The sequence below is a fragment of the Lutra lutra genome, chromosome 12 (genome assembly GCF_902655055.1).
Source record: "Lutra lutra chromosome 12, mLutLut1.2, whole genome shotgun sequence".
In the NCBI taxonomy this organism is placed as follows: domain Eukaryota; kingdom Metazoa; phylum Chordata; class Mammalia; order Carnivora; family Mustelidae; genus Lutra; species Lutra lutra.
Genome location: NC_062289.1, coordinates 61,500,655 through 61,521,644, shown reverse-complemented (window position 1 = coordinate 61,521,644; position 20,990 = coordinate 61,500,655). Strand labels below are relative to the sequence as shown.

Genomic DNA, 20,990 nt, shown 5'->3' with positions numbered 1-20,990 from the left:
CACACATGGCAAGGCACAAGCGGGAGGCCTTGGGAGCTGGGGTCTTAGTCCTATAACCACACAGCTGAATTCTGCCAACAACCATGAGCTAGAAGGGGACTCAGAGCAGAATGCTGTAAATCACTAAGTTTGTGATTTACATTTGTGACCCAGCATAGAAAGCTAAAACGTTGTCTTCACAAAGGTCCTCCTGAATGTCAGGATTCCTACTCTCTCTTCCCCCTGCTTCATCTCTATCTCACAGCACAAGCCCTGGAATCATCTTTGAAAACTTAGTACCTAGGACCAAAGACTCCGTGGGTATCTGCTGCATAAGTGAATGAAGTAAAAAACGCTAACATCTGAATACTCTGGAGTATTCTGCTTCATGTGTTTCACTTTTCTCCAGTGTGTCCATGGATAGGATGCAGGTAAATATTTTTCTATAGGGAAATTATGGTTAAAATGCAAATGATGGCTCAACTTTGTCTCTGAGGCCATCTGGTCCTGGACTTTGGCTTATTGGGAGTTTTTTGATTACTGATTCAATTTAATTGCTGGTAATTGATCTGTTCAGAATTTCTATTTCTTCCTGATTCAGTTTTGGGACACTATATGTTTCTAGGAATTTATTTGACTCTTCTAGGTCGTCCAATTTGTTGGCATTTGGTTTATCATAATATCTTTTTATAATCCTTTGTATTTCTGGGGTGTTGGTTGTTATATCTCTTTCTTTTCTATTTTTGTTTATTTGAGCCCCCCCCCTTTTTTTTTGGATGAGTCTTCTTAAAGTTTTATCAGTTTTGTTAATCTTTTCAAAGAACAAGCTCCTGCTTTCATTCATCTGGGCTATTGTTTTTTGAGTTTCTATTTCATTTATTTCTGCTTTGATTTAAAAAAAATATTTTATTTATTTATTTGACAGAGAGAGACACAGTGAGAGAGGGGACACAAGCAAGGGGAGTGGGAGAGGGAGAAGCAGGCTTCCCACTGAGGAGGGAGCTGATGTGGGGCTCCACCCCAGGACTCTGGGATCATGACCTGAGTCTAGGGCAAACCTTTGTTTGAGCCACCCAGGTGCCCCTCTGCTCTAAAATTTCTTATTTCCTCCCTTCTGCTAGTTTTTTTTTTTTCTTTTTTTTTTTCGTTTTTCTTTTTTCTAGCCATGCCAGGTAAGATTAGGTTGTTTCTTTGGGATTTTTCTTGCTTCTTGAGGTAGGTCTATATTGCTGTATATTTCCCTCTTTAAACAGTTTTTGCTGCATCCCAAAGATTTTGGGCCATTGTGTTTTCATTTTCATTTGTCTCCATATATTGTTTGATTTCCTCTTGGATTTCTCGGTTGACCCACTCATTGTTTGGGAGCATGGTATTTAACCTCCATGTCTTTGTGCTCTTTCCACATTTTTTTCTTGTAGTTGATTTCTAGTTTCATAGCATTGTGGTTGGAAAAGATACATGATGTGACTCTAAACTTTTTGAAATTGTTAAGGCTTGTTTCGTGGCTTAACATGTGATCTATTCTGGAGAATGTTTTATGTGCACTTGAAAAGAACATGTATTGTGCTGTCTTAGGAGGGGATGTTCTGAGTGTATGTTAGATCCACCTGGTCCATTGTGCCATTCAAAGCCACGGTTTCCTTCTTGATTTTGTGTTTGGATAATCTATCCATTGATGTAAGTGGGGTGTTAAAGTCCCCTACTATTATTGTATTACTATCAATTACTTTCTTTATGTTTGCTATTGGCAGCTTTATGTATGTGGGTGGCCCCTGTTGGGTGCATGAATCTCTATAGTTGTTCTACCTTCTTGTTGGATTGTTAGTGTCTTTCTTTGTCTCTTAGTACAGTCTTTGTCTTAAAGTCTATTTTGTCCAATATACGTGTTAGTATCCCAGGTTTTTTGTCACTTATACTTGCATGATAAATGTTTCTCCATCCCTTCATTTACAGTTAGACTCTCAATGATACTTTTAAAAGGGCATTATATCATATAGTTCTTTTTCTTTTCTTCTTTTTTTTTTAAGATTTTTATTTATTTGACAGAGAGAGAGAGAGATGCAGGTAAATATTTTTCTATAGGGAAAGTAGGCAGAGAGGCAGGCAGAGAGAGAGAGAGGAGGAAGCAGGCTCCCTGCTAAGCAGAGAGCCCGATGCAGAGCTCGATCCCAGAGCCCTGAGATCATGACCTGAGCCGAAGGCAGAGGTTTAATCCATTGAGCCACCCAGGCGCCCCCCATATAGTTCTTTTTCAAATTAAAATGCATCATAATAATTTTGTTAGGTCAGATTCGGTTATGCTTCAGGTATAAATGAAATACTTCTAAAATGTATTTCTCAGTTAGGTGTGTGTTTTGTGGACTTAACAAACCTAACAAAAAACTTTAGCCATACAACGATTGCTTATATTGGTTTTCCATTGCTGCTGCAACAAATCACCACCAATTTAGTGATGTAAGACAACACAAATTTGTTATTGTTCTTCCAACTGAAGTCCCACTGGGCTAAAACCAAGGTGCTTCTATGAAAGAATCCATTTCCTTGCCTTTTCCAGCTTCTACATTCCTCGGCTTGTGTCCCCTTCCTCCATCTTCAACATCATTAACAGCAGGTAGGATCCTTGTCGGGCTACATCTCTCTGGCCCTCTGCTCTGGACTGAATGTTCGTGTCCCTTCAAAATTCCCATGTTGAAATCCTAATGACAGATGTGATGGTACTTGGAGGTGAGGCTTTCGGGAGGTATCGGGTCATGAGGGCAAAGCCTTCATGAATGGGATTAGTGTTCTTATGAAAGAGACTTCCTGGGGCTCCCTCACCCCTTCGCCCATGTGAGGACACTGTGAGAAGGTGTTGGTGATGAACTAGGAAGGCGGCTCTCACCACTGTCTCCACAGTCATGCTGGTACCTTGATCTTGTACTTCCAGCCTCCAAGAGTTGGAGAAATACATTTGTGTTGTTTAGAAGCTACCCAGTGGGTACTGTTTTGTTATAGCAGCCTGAACGGACAGACCCACTCCTGTGTTATCCCCTCTGACTCTCATACAGTGGGGAAAGGTTCTCCACACGTAAGGCCCCAGTGATTAGATTGGATTCATCAGGATAACCCAGGAGAAACTCCTACCTCAAAGTCCTTATCCTTAATCACACCTGCAAGGTCCCATTTGCCATGTAAAGTAGCATATTCACAGGTCCAGGGAGTGGGATGTGGATGTCTCTACGGGGGGTGGGGGGCATTGTTTCTTCCAACCACTATGCCACACACCTACCTCCTGCTTCAACATTATCAACATTTTGCCAATATTGTTTTTTCTCCTACTTTCTTGTTTTTTAATTTTCTGGAATATTAAAGCAAATTCCAGAAACCATATAATCTGGCTGTAAATAGTTTCTCTAATCTTAAAAAAAAAAATAACCGCAATAGCATTATCATAGCAAAATCTCCAATAATTCTCTTTTTTAAATTTTTTTTTTAAGATTTTATTTGACAGGCAGAGAGCACAAGTAGACAGAGAGGTAGGCGGAGAGAGAGAGGAAGCAGGCTCCCCGCTGAGCAGAGAGCCCGATGCAGGGCACGATCCCAGGGCCCCAGAATCATGACCTGAGCCGAAGGCAGAGGCTTTAACCCACTGAGCCACCCATGCGCCCCTCCAATAATTCTTTAGTGGCATCTAACATCCATTCCATATCCAGGTTTTCTGATCCTTATTTATTTATTTATTATTTTATTTTATTTTATTTTATTTTTTTTAAATATTTTATTTATTTATTTGACAGACAGAGATCACAAGTAGGCAGAGAGGCAGGCAGAGATAGAGGAGGAAGCAGGCTCTCCACTGAGCAGAGAGCCTGATGCGGGGCTTGATCCCAGGACCCTGGGATCATGACCTGAGCTGAAGGCAGAGGCTTAACCCACTGAGCCACCCAGGCGCCCCTTATTTATTATTTTAAAAAATTAATTTGACAGAGAGAGATACAGCGAGAGAGGGAACACTGGGGTGGGAAGTGGTGTGAGAGGGAGAAGCAGGGTCCCAGCTAAAGGAGAAACAGGCTTCCCTCTGAGCAGGGAGCCTGATGCAGGACTCCATCCCAGGATCAGAACCTGAACTGAAGGCAGACGCTTAACAACTGAGTGACCCAGGCATTCCCCAATCTTTAGGTGTTTTTTTTTTTTTTAAAGGTAGTTTTGTCTTATGACCCAAACAAGGCTCACAAACTTGCATTTGGCTAATGTGTCTCTCAGGCCTGCTTTATAACAAATCTCCCTCTCCTCCTCTCTCCTTTTTTTCTGACATTATTTATTTGTTGAATTAAGAAGTTAGGTCATTTGGTCTGTAGAACTTGCACATTCTGGATCCAGCTGGTTGTTTTCCTGGTGATGTGATTTAACCTGTTCATTGGTCCCTATAGTTCCTTAAGCTTGGAGTTAGTTATAGGCTTTACCAGGATTCACATTTGTTTTTTCTTTTGCTTTTCTAGTCAACAAGAATACTTCAGTCAATGCTGCATACTTCCTATTGCATCGTGTTGGTACACATACGCTGTCCTAGTTTTCGTGATGGTAAAATTGTTCATCTGGACATATTTGAAAATATTACAATATTCTTTTTTTTTTTTTTAAAGATTTTATCCATTTATTTGACAGAGAGAGATCACAGTAGACAGAGGCAGGCAGAGAGAGAGAGAGGGAAGCAGGCTCCCTGCTGAGCAGAGAGCCCGATGCGGGACTTGATCCCAGGACCCTGAGATCATGACCTGAGCCGAAGGCAGCGGCTTAACCCACTGAGCCACCCAGGCGCCCCCAAAATATTACAATATTCTTAATTATTAATAATACCACCATTTACTGCTTGCTTCCTAGATACCCGGCATTTTGCTGTTTGCTTTCTATACGATTTCTAGTATATCTCCGTATATCAACTATACTCATAGATGTGCAAAAATATGCTAGAACGGGTTGGTTGGAAGCCCCTGTGTGTTACTGCTTCGTGCTTCAGTTTACTTCTCGTAACGCGGGGTAATGAGTTTCTTGCTCTTGATTTACACGGTTATTTTGAGGATTATTTTAAATAATGGATGTGAAAGCTCTTTGGAAATTAGACCAGGTCATATTATACTAACATTGGTTTAAAAAAAAAAAAAAAAAGAAAGAAAAAGAGAAAGAAAGGCCCAATAAACTCATCACACACTCCCCGAAGGCACTTTGTCCCGCCCTGGAGAAGACCAAGCAAGGTGAGGCAGAGCCGCGCGGCACTCGGGGAGGGAGGCAGGAGCCAGCGGTCACACAGCGCTACCCGTCGGCGCCGGCGGACGCCCCGCGACTCGGCTTCCTGCCGCCCCGCCCCCAGCGCCTGGGACGCGGGGCCCACGCGCTCCGAAGGCTCGCGGAGCCCGCCTCGAGCCGCGGCTGTGCACTCGGGAAGCGAACTCGGGGCCGCCCTGTCCACGAGCGGGGCGCCGGGGTCGTCCCGATCCGCACCGGCCGGCGTGCCCCCTGCCGGGCGCCAACAGCTTCGCGGCTTCGGCGCGCCCCTCGCCTTCTCGGACGTTGCTCGGCAGGGTGTTGCAGGGAGCCGCGGCGCTAAGGCCTTGAGCGGAGAAGAAAGTCTAGAAGACAGTAAGGATGGCACGAACAGCCGAATCGTTGAGGAAGATGCGGCCGAGGGTAAGGTTTTGCTTTCTTGCAGCCACTGTACGAGACGCCCGCGGAGGCCAGCTGGGGTCTCCGCCTCGGCCCGGGCGGGGGCGGGGACTGGGGCGGGGCCGAGATCTTCGCGGCCACTCAGTGTCTCCCGCGCGCCCAAGGTGCCAGGGATGAAGGCGGGGGGCTGGGGGTGGGGGGGAACCCGCTGTGCCACGTGCGCGGAAACCGGAAGTGGCGGGGATGCCCCGCGGGCCGGAGGACCCGTGAGATGATGGGGGCCAGGCTCCCCCGGGAGGCTTTACTTTCCAATCTGCCTCGCTGGGTGCCTGGCCGCCCACTGCAAGCAGGATTCTCCGAGGATTCTAACGACCGTGCTGTAATATTTAGGCTTCTAGGTTCATTGATATTTCTTGTTACTGCAAACTGGAACCCCCTTGCCTTTTTAGGATTGAGAGTTAGCTGATTGAAAAACACGGGGTTCTGGGAATTAGTCATTTATTGGCTGGAGAGTGACGATTACTTAAGGCCTGGGTATTAAATCGTAGGCGCCTCTCATTTTCTGATTTACTGATGTAGATTGACCAAAAAAAAAAAAAAAAATCCGTCTTATTTAAGGTGGAACATTTAACATTCCAATAGCCATGGTTGACACTGTGGGAGTATATTGAAGATAATGGACAAGTAAGAGGCCAAACTATAGGTCCGGGCATATTAAACATTTTTTAATGCTGTTTTTGGGTGGAGGGAATTTAGGTATTTAATGGTGGCTTTGAAGTTAAAACTCAGTCACTGGATAAAATATTTTGTTCCTAGTTAGGAATTGCAACTGCTATTTTTATGTGTTAGGCAATATAGAACAATGTGGCATGCATGTATTATATATTAATATTTTATGCTATAATTTAAAAGAGCTATTCTTGAAAAATAACATGTCAGTTACTTTTCTTTAGCTGGTTTTTTGTTTGTTTGTTTTTTACTTTAAACACTGATCAGTTTCCTTCTCTGTTTGCCCCAGGGCAGCAGCCATAAAAGGTTTTCCTTTGGAAGACTTCCACGTAGGGGCTTGTGAGAAAATGTGTTCTGTGACCCTGTTTGCCTGTCTTTAAATTCCTGCCTGGCCCACTGACCAAGGGGAACAGAACATCTTCTCCATTTGTTCCTCCTGCTTCTATGGCTGGAGACTGTGAAGCATTTAAAGACCAAAGGAGTGTTAATATATGTTTGTAACTCTAAAAGTTTTGGGACAGTAAGAATAAATATAGGCTGTTTGCTCCACAGATGTTTATTAATCATTTGTTTGCAGGCAGGATCCTGGGCGCGAGCAGAGGGGGGAATGTGAGGATGGACCAGGTAGGGTCCCTAACTTAGGGAACTTACAGACTAGTGCAGTAAGAAATATGTTTTCTGTCATGACCAGGACACACAGTGTTGGGAGGCCTGTATAGTTTTCCTGCTGGTATATCATTTGATGAGCTCAATAAAATTGACAGATTCACCTCAGGGCGGGTGTGTGTGTGTGTGTGTGTGTGTGTGTGAAAACAGTAATGTTTTAGTAATTTTGCTTTTTAAACCCAAACTTGCTAATGCAAAGGGAAGTGTCTAATATGGACAGAATTCTTAATCACTTAACCACAAGAAGGCAACACACAGAGAATATTGTCTTTATTGAAACCACTCATGGCCTAGTTTTACATCTAGTGATAAAAGATGGATAAACACATTTTTTTCCCCCATGTATTCATTGAGTAGGCAGGAAGAGCTGGGAGAAGAGCTCTCCATATCCCGGCCTGGGTAGAGTGCTCCACAGTGCTCCGATGAAGGACCGGACCCTCCTGTCATTCTTGGAAAGAACCTAGTTTCTCTCTTTTGGCCTGTAAGAGCCTAGACGTGGAAGACAGAGTAGCATTTTAGTTATTCGGGCTGTGTGGCTATGGGGATTTTAAGTCCTTGACCTGCTTATTATGGTTGAGATAAAAGTTCAGGTTTACATTTAGTGAGCAGAAGGTCTAGGGACTTGGGATGTCAAGTATTAGTCCAACTCAGTATTAGTCCAACTCAAATAGCCACAGCTTCTAGATTCTCTCCCATTTCTGTCCTTTCTTCTCCTCTGGGCTTCATTCTCCCTCCTCTCTCCTCCTGTGGCTATTTGAATCAAGTCCCATTGCTTCTGAACTCACCAGACTGGAAGGCTTGCTCTCTAATCTAATCCTACCATACTTGCCTCCTGGAAAGAGCTTTGCTTAAAAAATTGGTGAGCATCATTTCTAGACATCCCATGACATCATAGGAGGCAGATACTGTGACCCCAATTATGAGGCTCAGAAAGGGTAAGTGGCTTGCCCAAGGTCACGGAGCAAAGCTGTAGGTTGGGCTTTTTCTGGTTCAGCATAGCTCTTTTCTACTGGTGGGTATGGTAACCTAGGATAAAATACTGAAGAAGGGGAAGTGGCTGGTTCTCTAGAGAGCTCTGAGGTTTTCCTCTTTCCTGCCAAGAGAGGTAGGCTCTGTTGTGCCGTGACTGTCCCTGTGCTGGAAATGTCCGTTGCTCCCAATTCCTAGCAGTCAGCGTACTCTTTCCACAGGTCAGCTGCGTCAGAAAATGAGGGAGCGGTGCTGTCCCTGAGGTCAGCCTGAGCACAAAGAGAAGGTCCCTTGATACCCATCTGGAAGCCACCCTAAGGTAGGAGCGATGTCTCATTACCTAGTGTGTGTCTGGCACGCTGGCCTGGCTGTGCCATTTCTGGGGAGAGAATGGATTCCCTGCCTTCCTCGTCCCTCCCTCCCTCCCCTCCCTCTTTCCCTCCTCCTCCACTCCCTCCTTCCATCCTACCTTCCTTCTTCCTTCCCTTTCTTTATTCTTAGTCCTCTGGCTGAAGGGCTTTGTGTAGGGTTTTTTTTTTTTTTTTTTTTTTTTAATCTTTATGGAAAAAAGAACACAGATGCTGGAGGGAAGGGCAGGGACTTCTCCAACCTTTTGTTTGTTTGCCATCCTTATCTAAGCTGTCAGCCCGGTGGCAGAGGCCAGGCCCAGCCTCAGTGGGATCAAAGGTACAGGGAAGCCATGTTGGGGGAGAGCTCGGCGGAGTGACCGTGAGTGCAAAGCCCTGGCTTGTCTCTGTGGGTTCCGTCCTGCTCCCAAGGGTCCAGGGAAGCTGGGGGACTGCAGTTTTGAGTCCCCTCAACCCCTGACCCCCATTGTGTGCTACACTTGGACTGCAGCCTGGGTCTGCCTGGTTCCAGGCTACTCCTCTCCCCTGGTCGTGTTCCGCGTTCTGGATCTTAGTTACCACTGCTGACACCGGCTTCTTAGATTAAAGGAAGTGGGTGTAGAGGAGCAATTACGAAGTCATCATTCTGGTTTTCAGCTCAGGGAGCTCAGAGCCTCTAAAGAGCAAAGGTGTGCGTGTTAAGAGAATTGTAGGGGGGGCCCCAGAAGGCTGGGCTCCTTCCTCTCCCCTCACCCTCTAAAGCCTGAGGAAACAGGAGGGTTTGGGGGGAAGTTTCAGCTGCTGTGGTTAGGATTTCAGAACACTCTTGGGCCTTTTGAAAGAAAGATAGTAAAACCAAATGGTTGTTTCTGATACATTTGATTGAATCAAACCAAAGGAAATGAGATGGTATCAAGAAATATATTCATGAGTCCTTTGAGGGTCTCTCTCTTTTAAGAGAGGATCCCTTTCCTTGGTCTCCCCAGTGAATGGTTACTAGGGGCATTTATACCACATTCTGGACTTTGATTGCTGATAGATGGGTGATAGCAGGAAATGCATTACTTTCTCCCCACTGGCATTCAGTTAAGCACTAGCCTCATGGAGTGGAATCAAGCACGGGGGGACCGTGCTCCCCGAGTGACCTGGGGCTGTCATGGTTTGCACCACTGCCCCATTTTTTATCTTTAATGCCACTTTCCCTCTCAAAGATGTCCCCAGTGGGAAGATAAAGTGTCCAGTGATTCCAGTTATGGGGCACGCGTTGTCCATCCTTTGAGAAACCGAGGTGGCGAGGAGGTTCTAGGGACGAAGACAGGGTGTGGCATGTGGTCACTGGTGGTCAGACCCACTTGATGAAGGTAGTGTGGATGTTTGGAGTAGAACTGCAGGAAGAGCGTTGGATCCCAGATTACATGCACCGCTGCCTTTGACCTCTTGATCTGAAAGGACACAGTTACAATCTGGCATTCGTGTCCTGTTGCCTCTTCAATCAAGTATTTACTGTAAACACCACCATTGGAGAACAGGCTGAGGGGGGGTGATCACTTGGGCCTGGAGCCATTCCTGCCCTATGATCCTGACATTTCTTCTTTTCCAAAAAGCCACAAACCAGGTGAGGACCGGGTGCTAGGGCCGACAGCTGTCAGTGCTCCATTGAGGGGAGCGGGAAGGCATCCATCATTTATCACTTTCAATTCTGAGGTTATGTTTTAAACTTCTGTTAAAGGCTCAAAATACATGTTTGCCTCCATTTATTTTTCTTTAGGTAAGAGTTAAAAAATTTTCCATATCTTGATAGTTGGTTGTTATATAGAACGCCACCGTGCCGTAAGCTAGGGACTCTTATAGGGACTCAGGCTTATGTGCAAATGTGGAAAGTTCTGGAAACTGAATTTTGCGGAGATTATTTTGGACCCTACAGGAGAAGTGTGCTCTTGACTCCTTGCCTGTCAATCAACCATATGAGGTTTCCTGGATTCATCTTAGAAAAGCATCCTCCCCAGAAAGGGATTTTCTATATTTATGGGCTCAGTGAAGATCTGTGGTCAGTGGTCCTCCACACCTCCACTGAGAGACTTCTGGAGTTTCTCCCAAATGAGTTCTCTGCAGCTTTCAGGTCACTGTCCTTTAAGATCCTTGTCTGGAGCCTAAGATGAGGAACTTCAGTAACATTTTTTTTTTTTTAAAGATTTTATTTATTTATTTGACAGACAGAGATCACAAGTAGGCAGAGAGGTGGAGAGAGAGGGGCAAGCAGGCTCCCTGCCAAGCAGAAGGCCTGATGCGGGGCTCGATCCCAGGACCCTGAGATCATGACCTGAGCTGAAGGCAGAGACTTAACCCACTGAGCTACCCAGGCGCCCCCAGCATGTCACTTCCCAAAGTCCATTTCAGGTCATCCTCATGCCAGCCTTGCTCTTCAGATGTGTCAAAAGTGGCTGCTTTTTTTCTTTTTAAATAGGAAACAAACCTCATTTATGATTCAGAAGAATCCATAACCACCTAAGTTTCCCATTGAGAAACCACTACCCACAGATGTCTTATAACCGAAGGCCATCCCAAATTTTAAGGCTCATATGCAGATGAAAACCCACATTCATGGAAACATATAACCCAGCCGCCATGTTGACAGATGGGGGGCTCTGGGAGACCCGGCCTCTGAGCCCAGAGTGGCATGTATTCCTTGCATCCCTAAAGCACATTGTGAATATTCAGTTCTTTTGTGGAAAACGATATGGAAAAGTGAGGAATTCACACCAGAGGCAACACGATACAGGGGGCTTCTTGGCCTGTTGATTTGTAAGGTCAGGGACGGGTGGGAGTCAAGTTTTGGGAGTCACGTTACACTTATTAATATTTTTCGACTGTTCCATTATGTGTCCTACTTTAACATCCTTTGGGTAGATTCTTATTTAATGACTTCCAAAGTGGTAGTCAAACTTTATCGTGTTAGTGGGAGGATCATTCTTACAGTGTAATCTGACCTATTAGCCTCGTACAAGTACTGGACACTTCATTTATTCGGGAATATCCGTGGGATTCTGTAACTTATTAGTTCTTACTAGAAGGAGAGTTTATGGCAGTGTTAAGAAACGTAATCTGATCCTTTCTGTTTTCTCCACAGGTCCATGGCTAAGCCCTGGACACCGGTTGCGCCTTACCCAAGATTCCACGCTTCTCTCGCGGTCAGTTCTTGATGGATTTCACTCCTGGATGCTGGCGACTCCTGGGCAGGAGACATGGCTCCAATCAGGCTGGGGTTTGGAAACCAGGATCTGTGTCTGCTCAAGAGAAGGAGTTTCCTGCTATTGAAACTCACAGCTGTTGTCTTTGCCACGCTTCTATTTTGTGAATTTTTAATCTATTATTTGGTGATCTTTCGGTGTGATTGGCCTGAGGTGAAAACTCTGGCTCATGACAGTGGACAAAAGACTCTGAGAGCCATGTTTTTGGCTGATACCCACTTGCTTGGGGAAGTACGAGGCCATTGGCTAGACAAATTACGAAGGTAGGGGCTACAATCAGGAATCTTTCTGAAATTTTACCAAAGGCGGATCCCTCTCCTTCTAGGTCAGGCTTGTCGTTAGTTATTTTCCTTTCAAAGAGAGACATATGGGGCCTTTGACTTTTCCTTGAACATAGTGTTTGCAGAGCCTCTCTTATTTTAAGGACCCAGGACTTGGAAGGCACGTCTGGATTAGAGTCTTGTGACTTTGGAGAAGTTCCTAGGGCTTCTCCAAACCTGTCTCTGCCTCCTTGTTTGTAACTGTTCAATACCAGAGACTTTGCAGGCTGTGTGAGGAAAATTCCCCCAACAAGGTCTGGCACACGGGTGTGGTGGGCCAAGGTTGGCTTCCCCTTTCCCTGGGCAGCGGAGGAAACATACCTGGGTTGGTGGTGGTCCCCTCTCACAGTCAGTGGGGTGTTGTTTGGAGCCCACTTGGTTTTTGTGCACTCTGGGCAGCCAGAGCCAAGCAGGTCTGTGGCTGTCACTCTGGAGAGAGGATCGGGTCCTATTTGTCCAACTTAGACCGGCCCAAGCAGAGTCCACCAGCTTTCCCATCAGAACGCTTTTTAAAAAATTTAATTGTGGTAAAATACACATAACGTGAAAGTTACCATGGTCAACAGTTTTAAGTGTATATTTCAGTGGCATCACATACATTCACAGTGTTGGGCAGCCGTCCCCACCAGCCAGCTCTAGAACATTTTCTTCTTCCCAAACTGGAACTTGGTCCTTGCTAAATACTGACTCCCCTTTCCACGTTCTCCCAGCCCCTGCACCCGCCATGCTGTTCTGTCTCCATAGATCTGACTCCTCTGGGACCTCATACAAGTGGAGTCATACAGTATTTGTCCTCTTGTGTCTGGCTTATTTCATTGAGCAGAATGTCCTCTAGGTCCATCTGTGTTGGGGCATGTGGCAGCATTTCCTTCCTTTTTAAGGCGGAGGGATAATTATGTTGTGTATTTAGACCATGTTTTGTTTCTCCGTTCCTCTGTGGATGGATACGTCTACCTTTTGGCTATTACGAGTTATGGCCACCAGAAGGTGACTGATGGGGCTTTCAGCCATCATGGCAGCAGAGCTCTCTTCTTGCCCCTCAGACTCCCCTCCTTGACCCCTTTTCCTCGTCATCTCTAAACAGGTCTTTATCCTTGCGAGCAGGAATACCCTTGGAGTAGTCTGGATTTGGATGAACCTTATGCTGAGTGGGAGGAGGAAGAGGTGAAATGTCCCCAGGGGTGAGAGGAGAAGGCAAGACAGAAAAAGGAAAGCTGGAGGGGCTGCCGTCCTTCTGTACTCAAGAGTTGTAAACCACAGGAGGCATGAAATAAGGGCCAGGGTGAGACTTCCTTTGCTTCCATTTGGGCCTTAGCAGTTGAGCTTTCTTCCCCGCCCGTTGTTGCTGCTGTTTCTAGATCTTTCTTCTCCAGGGTGAATTACATTCATCAAGAAGAACAGCACTGAATTTTGGGGGTATCTTGAGTGAAGGTGTGCACGTGCAGCAAGCGGTTTACACGGGGCCTGCATGGTCCTCGCTGACCTCAAGTTACCTTTTCCTATTTGTGCCCTGGGATGTCACAGTCCCCTTTGGTAGGGGAGAAACAGCTGGGATGATGCCTTAAAAAGGAGGGAAGAGTTGGGATCCTTAGGAGAATGAGACGGGTCAGAGTCGGTCAGGGAGAGGGGAGGGTGGTTCGAGAAAGCGTGGACGTTTGAACTCCTACTAACTGCCCTGTGGGAGAAGGTTTTACAATTCCTGCTCACCAATGAAGAATAGGAATCAGAGGGAGTGGGTGACGTTCTCAAGGCCGTACAGGGGGTCATGGGTGGAGCTGGGGGGGTTAAGCCATTGCCTGTTAGGTTCAAGAGCACAGGCTTTTTTTTTTTTTTAATTAAGATTTTATTTATCTGAGAGAAAGAGTGAGTGAGAGAGAGCACGAGCTGAGGGGGGAAGGTGGGGCAGAGGGAGAAGGAGACTCCCCACTGAACTAGGGAGCCAAATGTGGGGCTCGATCCCAGGACCCTGGGATCATGACCTGAGCCAAAGGCAGATGCTTAACGCACTGAGCCACCCAAGCTCCCCCCAGGCTCTTTTCATTCACTTGTCTTACCTACGGGGTGATGTCTTGGATATCTGAAGTCTGCAGGGTTTACAGTCTTGGTATTGGCTAGTTTGATTCTCCCATTATCTTCCCCCAGTTCTGAAGGCAGACAGGAAGTTGAGGTCCTTCAAGAAGTGGAAGTTGAGGCAGATGCTATCCTCTCCTCTCTAGGGTGCATCAACTTAGTCTACACTGAGTGTCTTTGGAACCTTCGTTGAGCTCTCCCTGACCTTTGGGGCTTGTTATGACTGAGGGATGGCTTCTGGGGTGCAGTGTGGCGTCTGATCTGTGGGTGCCACATGGGGGGAAGTCAGCTTTTAAGATGCGTGGGTGGGGCAGCCCGACTCTCCCTCAGACCCTTTATTTCCCACACTGAATCACACGTGGACTCTGACCCTTGCTAGCGTGGAAAGGGAATGCAGGGGTGAGGCTGTAGAAGGAGAATGGGACCATTTGGTTGACTTTTTAAATGGCCCGTAAGACAGATCTAGGCCCCACATAAGAAAGAGACTGATGCTGTGCTTTTCTCTGTTGACCTTAGGGAATGGCAAATGGAGAGAGCTTTCCAGACGGCTCTGTGGTTGTTGCAGCCTGAAGTTGTCTTCATTCTAGGGGACGTCTTTGATGAAGGGAAGTGGAGTTCCCCCCAGGTAGGACCCCGTGATCCAGCCACCCTAATCCTCCTTTGAGGGTCCAGGGCAGGGAGCCCAGAAAATCCATGAAGCAGTATCTGGGAGGGTTGGGGGTTTTGCTCAGCACCAACATTAAACACGTGTAGTCTATCTTTTTTTTTTTTTAATTTTATTCTTTTTTTTTCTAAGATTTTATTTATTTATTTGACAGACAGAGATCACAAGTAGGGAGAGAGAGAGAAAGGGAGAAGCAGGCTTCTGCTGAGCAGAGAGCCCGATGTGGGGTTCGATCCCAGGACCCGAGCTGAAGGCAGAGGCTTTAACCTACTGAGCCACCCAGGTGCCCCACGTGTAGTCTATCTTGATGATTGTTAGGATCCGTATCTCCTGCCAGTCTTGAGTTAGGCTGGCTAAGCATAGATAGTTGACGCTTGCACCATGCTGGGTTAGGGACGCCGACCTTATGCAGTCAAAAATCTGTGTATACCTTTGGATTCTCCCAAAACTTAACTACCAGTAGCCCACTGTGGACTGGAAGCCTTGCTGATAACACAGTCAGCGTGTATGTTACATGTTACGTGTATTCTATTCTGTAATCTTAGGATAAAGTCAGCTAGAGAAAAGAAAATGTTGCTAAGAAAATCGTAGGGAAGAGAAAATACGTTTACAGTACTGTACTGTCTTTATAAAAAAACAAGTCCATGTATAACCTGACATACGCAGTTCAAACTTGTTTGACTGTCAACTGTATCTGTTTACATAGGAAACAGGTAGATTAGTCAGAACTCGCTTTGCTGGAATGCACATTGCCATGAGCCTCTCGGGAAAGGGAAAAAGAGGCAGGGTGTGTAAATTCGCTTGTCACCAAAATTATAAAATACATATTGAAATGTAATTTGACTTTACACTGGATTACTTAGCCATGAAATTATGAGAATTGTGCTATAAATGTGACTGCTACCCTCTTTTTCTTAAATTTTTTTAAAAAAAAATTTAAATTTATTAGCGAGTGAGTGAGTTCGGGGAGGAACGGATGGAGAGGGAGAGAGGAACTCAAGCAGACTCTGTGCAGAGTGCAGAGCCCAACATGGGGCTCGATCTCACAACTCTGAGATCATGACCTAAGCTGAAATCAAGATTTGTATGTTTAATCGGCTGCACCATCCAGGCGCCCCTCCTCTTAGCAGAAGGAGTCTCAGGGACTTGGTGTGAGGTTCTTGTGCCTTCAGGGGCCTCCATCTGGGCGTTGAGGTGACATAACCCTTTCTATAACTAAAGAGAAGGGCTGTTCTCACCTTAGCTGTCCAGTATTTTACTTACTGTATTCCTGGAATTAATGGAAAATAGAAAAAAGCTGTTTTGCTGCTTATGAAAATGTTTGGTCATAAATGGTTTTAGAAGGTATTTTTGTGGGGTGGGATATTTAAAAAATATTTTTTTTTTAAAGATTTTATTTATTTATTTGACAGAGAGAGATCACAAGTAGGCAGAGAGGCAGGCAGAGAGAGAGGAAGGGAAGCAGGCTTCCTGTTGAGCAGCGAGCCCGATGCGGGACTCTATCCCAGGACCCTGGGATCATGACCTGAGCCGAAGGCAGCGGCTTAACCCACTGAGCCACCCAGGCGCCCCTAAAAAATATTTTTTTTAACTTAAACTCGATGTAATTAACATAGAGTATATTACTAGTTTCATCAGTAGAGGTCAGTGATTCATCAGTTGCATGTAACACCCCGTGCTCGTTGCATCACATGCCGTCCTTAATGTCCATCACCCAGTTAACCCCATGCCCTCCACCCCCCCGTCCCGTCCGGCAGCCCTCAGTTTGTTTCCTAGAGTTAAGAGTTTTCTTATGGTTTGTTTCCTTCTCTGTTTTCATCTTATTTTTCCTTCCCTTCTGTTATGATCCTCTGTTTTATTTCTTAAATTCGCATATGAGTGAAGTCATGTGGTTATTTGTCTTTCTCTGACTGACTTATTTTGCTCAGCATAATACCCTCTAGTTCATCCATATTGTTGCGAATGGCAAGATTTCATTCTTTCTGATGATGGAGGACTATTCCATTGTGTTTATATGTGTACGTACCCCATCTTTATCCAATCCCCTGTCATTGGACATCTGGGCTTTTTCCATAGTTTGGCTACTATATGTGGACATTGCTGCTATAAACATTGGGGTGCAGGTGCCCCTGTCATTGGACATCTGGGCTTTTTCCATAGTTTGGCTATTATATGTGGACATTGCTGCTATAAACATTGGGGTGCAGGTACGCCTTCGAATTACTGTGTCTGTATCCTCTGGGTAAATACCTAGTAATGCAGTTGCTGGGTGGTAGGGTAGCTCTGTTTTTAACTGAACCTCCATACTGTTTCCCAGAGTGGCTGTACCAGTTTGCACTGGGGATGGAGATTTTTTAAACAGCCATTATCATTTCCCAGGATAATCCAAAAGCTTTACAAAGAAAGTCTTGGTCCAGATCTGATTAGAAACCCACTGTTTGGAGTGCCTGGGTGACTTAGTCAGTTAAGTGTCTTTTTTTAGCGCAGGTCATGATCCCAGGGTCCTGGGATTGAGTGCCTCACCAGGCTCTCTGCTTAGCCGGGAGCCTGTTTCTTTCTTTCCCTCTGCGTACCGCTCCCCCTGCTTCTGCTCTCTCTGTGTCAGATAAATAAATAAAATCTTAAAAAAAAAGACAAGCCACTGTTTATAGGGTCTCATAATTAAATATGAGATAATGGAAATAGTATATGTAACAAGCAACTAGTTATAAAATGACGTTGGATGTATATGCTGCTTTTACAAATTGAGGGTAGCATTTTATGTTTTTATGTTTTTCTTTTTTTTTTTTAAAGTTTTTATTTATTTATTTGAGAGAGAGAGAGAAAGAGAGCGAGAGAGAGAAATCACAAGTGGGGGTGGAGGGGCAGAGGGAAAAGGAGAAGTAGGCCTGCACTGAGCAGGAAGCCTGACACGGGGCTCAATCCCAGGAGCCTGAGATCCTGACCTGGGCGGAAGGCAGATCTTAACTGACTGAGCCACCCAGCACCCCTGTTTTTGTTTTTCTAATTTTATGTTATTCTGCTTTTATCTTATCTTAACTTTAAATATTATCTGTTGAAGTGAAGCCTTTGTAAATGTATTGAAGAACTTTCTCTCCAGCATGTTTCTCTGGTTTGGGCCTTACTTAAAACTCTTAGGATAAAGTTGATTACTCTCCAACTCCGTATTGTCTTTCCTGTGTCTGTCCAGTTGATGTTTTTCAACTTAATAAGAGCCAGAATGATACAAACGTAATTCTCAAGCTTTAATAGTTAAAGTAAATGTCCGAATAATGTTAAAATATTTGTTGGATTTTGTCTTTCTTTCCTCTACATTCTATCTGTTCTCATTCCCACAGTGGTAGCCACAGGGAAATGATAAAATGAGGGATGTGCTCATCTTTGTTTTGGTTGAGACACGTGAATTTACTGGACATTTTCTACAAGCCTGTTTTCACAGTGTGTCCCAGTCTGGAGTGATTATTAACCTGGGGTCCATGCATGGACTTCAGGGGATCTTTTTAGGGGATCTTAAAATAATGGGTATATAATTGCCATCTAATGTTTTAATATGGGGGAATACCATTTAATTAAAAGCTGGCATCAAATTAAATCATTGAAATATTAAGTCTTAGAAAATGCAGTATGACATAGAATTAGAAATTAAGTTCTAGGGCATCTGGGTGTCTCAGTTGGTTAAGTGACTACCTTCGCCTCAGGTTGTAATCCTAGAGACCCAGGATGGAGTCCTGTTGGGCTCCCTGCTCAGCAGGGAGTCTGCTTCTCCCTCTGACCCTCCTCCCTCATCTTGTGGTCTCTCTCTCTCATTCTCTCTTTCAAATAAATAAATAAAATCTATTTTAAAAAGTTAAAAAAAAAAGACATTCTAAGTTCTACATTAACTCTCTGGGCATCTGATTTGGAGGGGGAATTTAATGTCTCATCATCAGAATAGGGAGCATTTTTTTTTTTTTTTTTTTTTTGCCACAGGGAAGAGAGGTTCTCTGGGTCTCAGCAGTGATCTGTTTTCCCCATAGGCCTGGGCAGATGATGTGCAGCGATTTCGGAAAATATTCAGACACCCACGTCATGTGCAGCTGAAGGTGGTTGCTGGCAACCATGACATTGGCTTCCACTATCAGTAAGTTGTTCAGTGAAGCATTGCCCCCCAAGAGCTTCGTTAACTAGAGCTTTAAACCTGCCACCATTCAGGTGAGAGCCTTATTGGTGCTGGGGGAGGCGGCAGACATTTGTTGTTCTTGAAAGATGGAAGCCCTAGGAGCATGAACTCCACAGGGTGAAGATTTTTGTCTTGGCACAATGTACACCTTTAATGAATCTCTGTTGAATAAATGATTTGTCTGTGCCCTTGGGTGATGAACTTGAAGCTTACAATTAATGACCAATTATTTTCTTTGGGACTCAGAAAACAAGACCATTTCAACTTTTGTAAATAGTATTTTACATAGTGCTTACAATGTGTCAGTCAGTTTTAAGTATTGTATTATTTTTTCCTCCAAATTTTTATTTAAATTCTAGTTAGTTAACCTATGGTGTAATACTGGTTTCAGGAATAGAATTTAGTGATTCATCACTTACGTATATCGCCAATGCTTATCATCACAAGGGTCTTCCTTAATCCCCATCCTCCATCTAGCCGATCCCCCACCCACCTCCCTCCAGCAACCCTCAGTTTGTTCTCTATTGAAGAGTCTCTTAGGGTTTGCTTCCCTCTCTCTCTCCTTTCTCCTTTCCTCTATGTTCATCTGTTTTGTTTCCTAAATTCCACATATGAGTAAAATCATATGGTATTTGTCTTTCTCTTATTTTGCTAGCTTCATCTGCGTCATTGCAGATGGCAAGAGTTCATATTTTTTTGATGGCTGAGTAATATTCCATGGCTATAGACCACCTCTTATCTATTCGTTAGTCGATGGACTCTTTCCGTAGTCTAGCTGTTGTGGATAATCTTGCTATAAACATCAGGGCTAAGCACTTTACCATTGTGCCAGTGAGGAAACTGAGACTCTGGGGACTAAAGTCACTTGCCCCAGTGCTTGTGGTCACTCAGTGGTGGAGGGTTTGCCTCTGACAGCCTGGGCCAGCTGGAGCCCTCACCTCCCAAGGCTAGTCCAACACTCAGATCCCGAGTTATTTCCTGTGTTTATGCTAACTCTTAAGAGGTCCTAAAATGGCTTGCTCTGAAATATGCTTTTTTTTACAATTGAATCTAGGATGAGCACATACAAAATAAAACGATTTGAGAAAGTTTTCAACCCCAAAAGGCTGTTTTCTTGGAAGGGAACGAAGTGAGTATTATTTGTGAATTCTTAGGAAGCCCTCTCCTTCCTTTGGACTTCTTTTTCTAAGGGAGCCATTGTCCTGGGTTGGAGTTGGGCTCTGTGTGGCCTGCTGTACCATTTCAGATGAAGGCACCGCAGGCCTCCTCCCTCCCTGATGGTCACCATCGGGGTCACCAGCCCGGTGTTCCTTAACAAGCTGCAAGTGGACTGGCCAGTTGATGACTTTGCCTGGCCACTGAGGGCATTCCCTTCCTGCCTGCCATGTCTCTGGGTGCTAGAACATTCATCAACCTACTCTGTAAAGGATCTTATTTTTATTTGTTCAAAATGTACTTCTTTTCCTTTATAAAGGATGCCCTCGTGGGTATGCTGTCCCAGGATTTGGGGGTGGGTATGTTCACTGTCCTTTAGCTGTGTACCACCCCAACTCCCGTCCCATCAGCCTTGATTTGTAGACCAAATCCTCCCCACCCTTTCCTTAGACAGTGAGCTCCCCCTCTGTGTGGCCATTCTCATGCCATCCCCAGGCCCTGTCATGTCTGGGTGTGTATTCCCAGGGTGGTGGATAAGACTGTACATGTTGTTCTGGTTGCAGACCTACTGGAGGGAGAAGAGATGGGAGAGGAAGACTCTTCCTCTTTCGATCATGGCCCCTGTGGGTGTCCAGCGCTCATGGCTTTGGCCATGGCAGCTTACTGGGTCCGTCACAAGAGATGACCTGTGACACTCCCAGAAACAGGTCAAGGGTTCTCCACCAATGCTCACTCCTTCCCTCCCTTTAACTGTAGTACTGAGTCTCTAGCAGCTTCCTTTCCTGAGTCCTATGAAGACTGGGCACAGTTTCAGTTCTTTTTCCTTAGGCATAGAGTTTAAGAAACTTGAAACCCACTGATCGTATTTCAGATCGTTTAGTTAGCTCCCCATCGCTAAGATTCTTTAAATTTCAAGCAGTATTTACTGACAGGTGCCTTCTTCAGGCCCAGCTGATATGTGTGTCGGAAACAAAAGCCTGTTTAACCGTAGTCTGTACAGATCTAGGTAAAGTGGTTTGTAGAGGGCAGCCGTCCCTGGCTTTA

At 45.0% G+C, this 20,990-nt stretch overlaps 1 protein-coding gene across 13 annotated transcripts in view; it reads left to right on the top strand.

Moving 5' to 3' along the window:
* Window positions 1-20,990, top strand: part of MPPE1 (metallophosphoesterase 1) — a 28,974-nt gene that overhangs the window by 4,627 nt on the left and 3,357 nt on the right. The window contains exons 1-7 of one of the 13 annotated variants that reach the window (XM_047697003.1): window positions 5,310-5,643; window positions 6,638-6,687; window positions 8,205-8,302; window positions 11,458-11,841; window positions 14,485-14,593; window positions 18,649-18,752; window positions 19,846-19,920. In XM_047697003.1, coding sequence (XP_047552959.1) covers window positions 11,573-11,841; window positions 14,485-14,593; window positions 18,649-18,752; window positions 19,846-19,920 — 557 coding nt within the window. In that variant the 5' untranslated portion in view covers window positions 5,310-5,643; window positions 6,638-6,687; window positions 8,205-8,302; window positions 11,458-11,572. Of the gene's footprint in view, window positions 1-5,306; window positions 5,644-5,898; window positions 6,018-6,042; window positions 6,304-6,637; window positions 6,688-6,993; window positions 7,496-8,204; window positions 8,303-10,460; window positions 10,486-11,457; window positions 11,842-14,484; window positions 14,594-18,648; window positions 18,753-19,845; window positions 19,921-20,990 lie in introns of those variants that run through there. The other 12 variants (XM_047697013.1, XM_047697008.1, XM_047697000.1 and 9 more) reach the window with 12 other exon arrangements.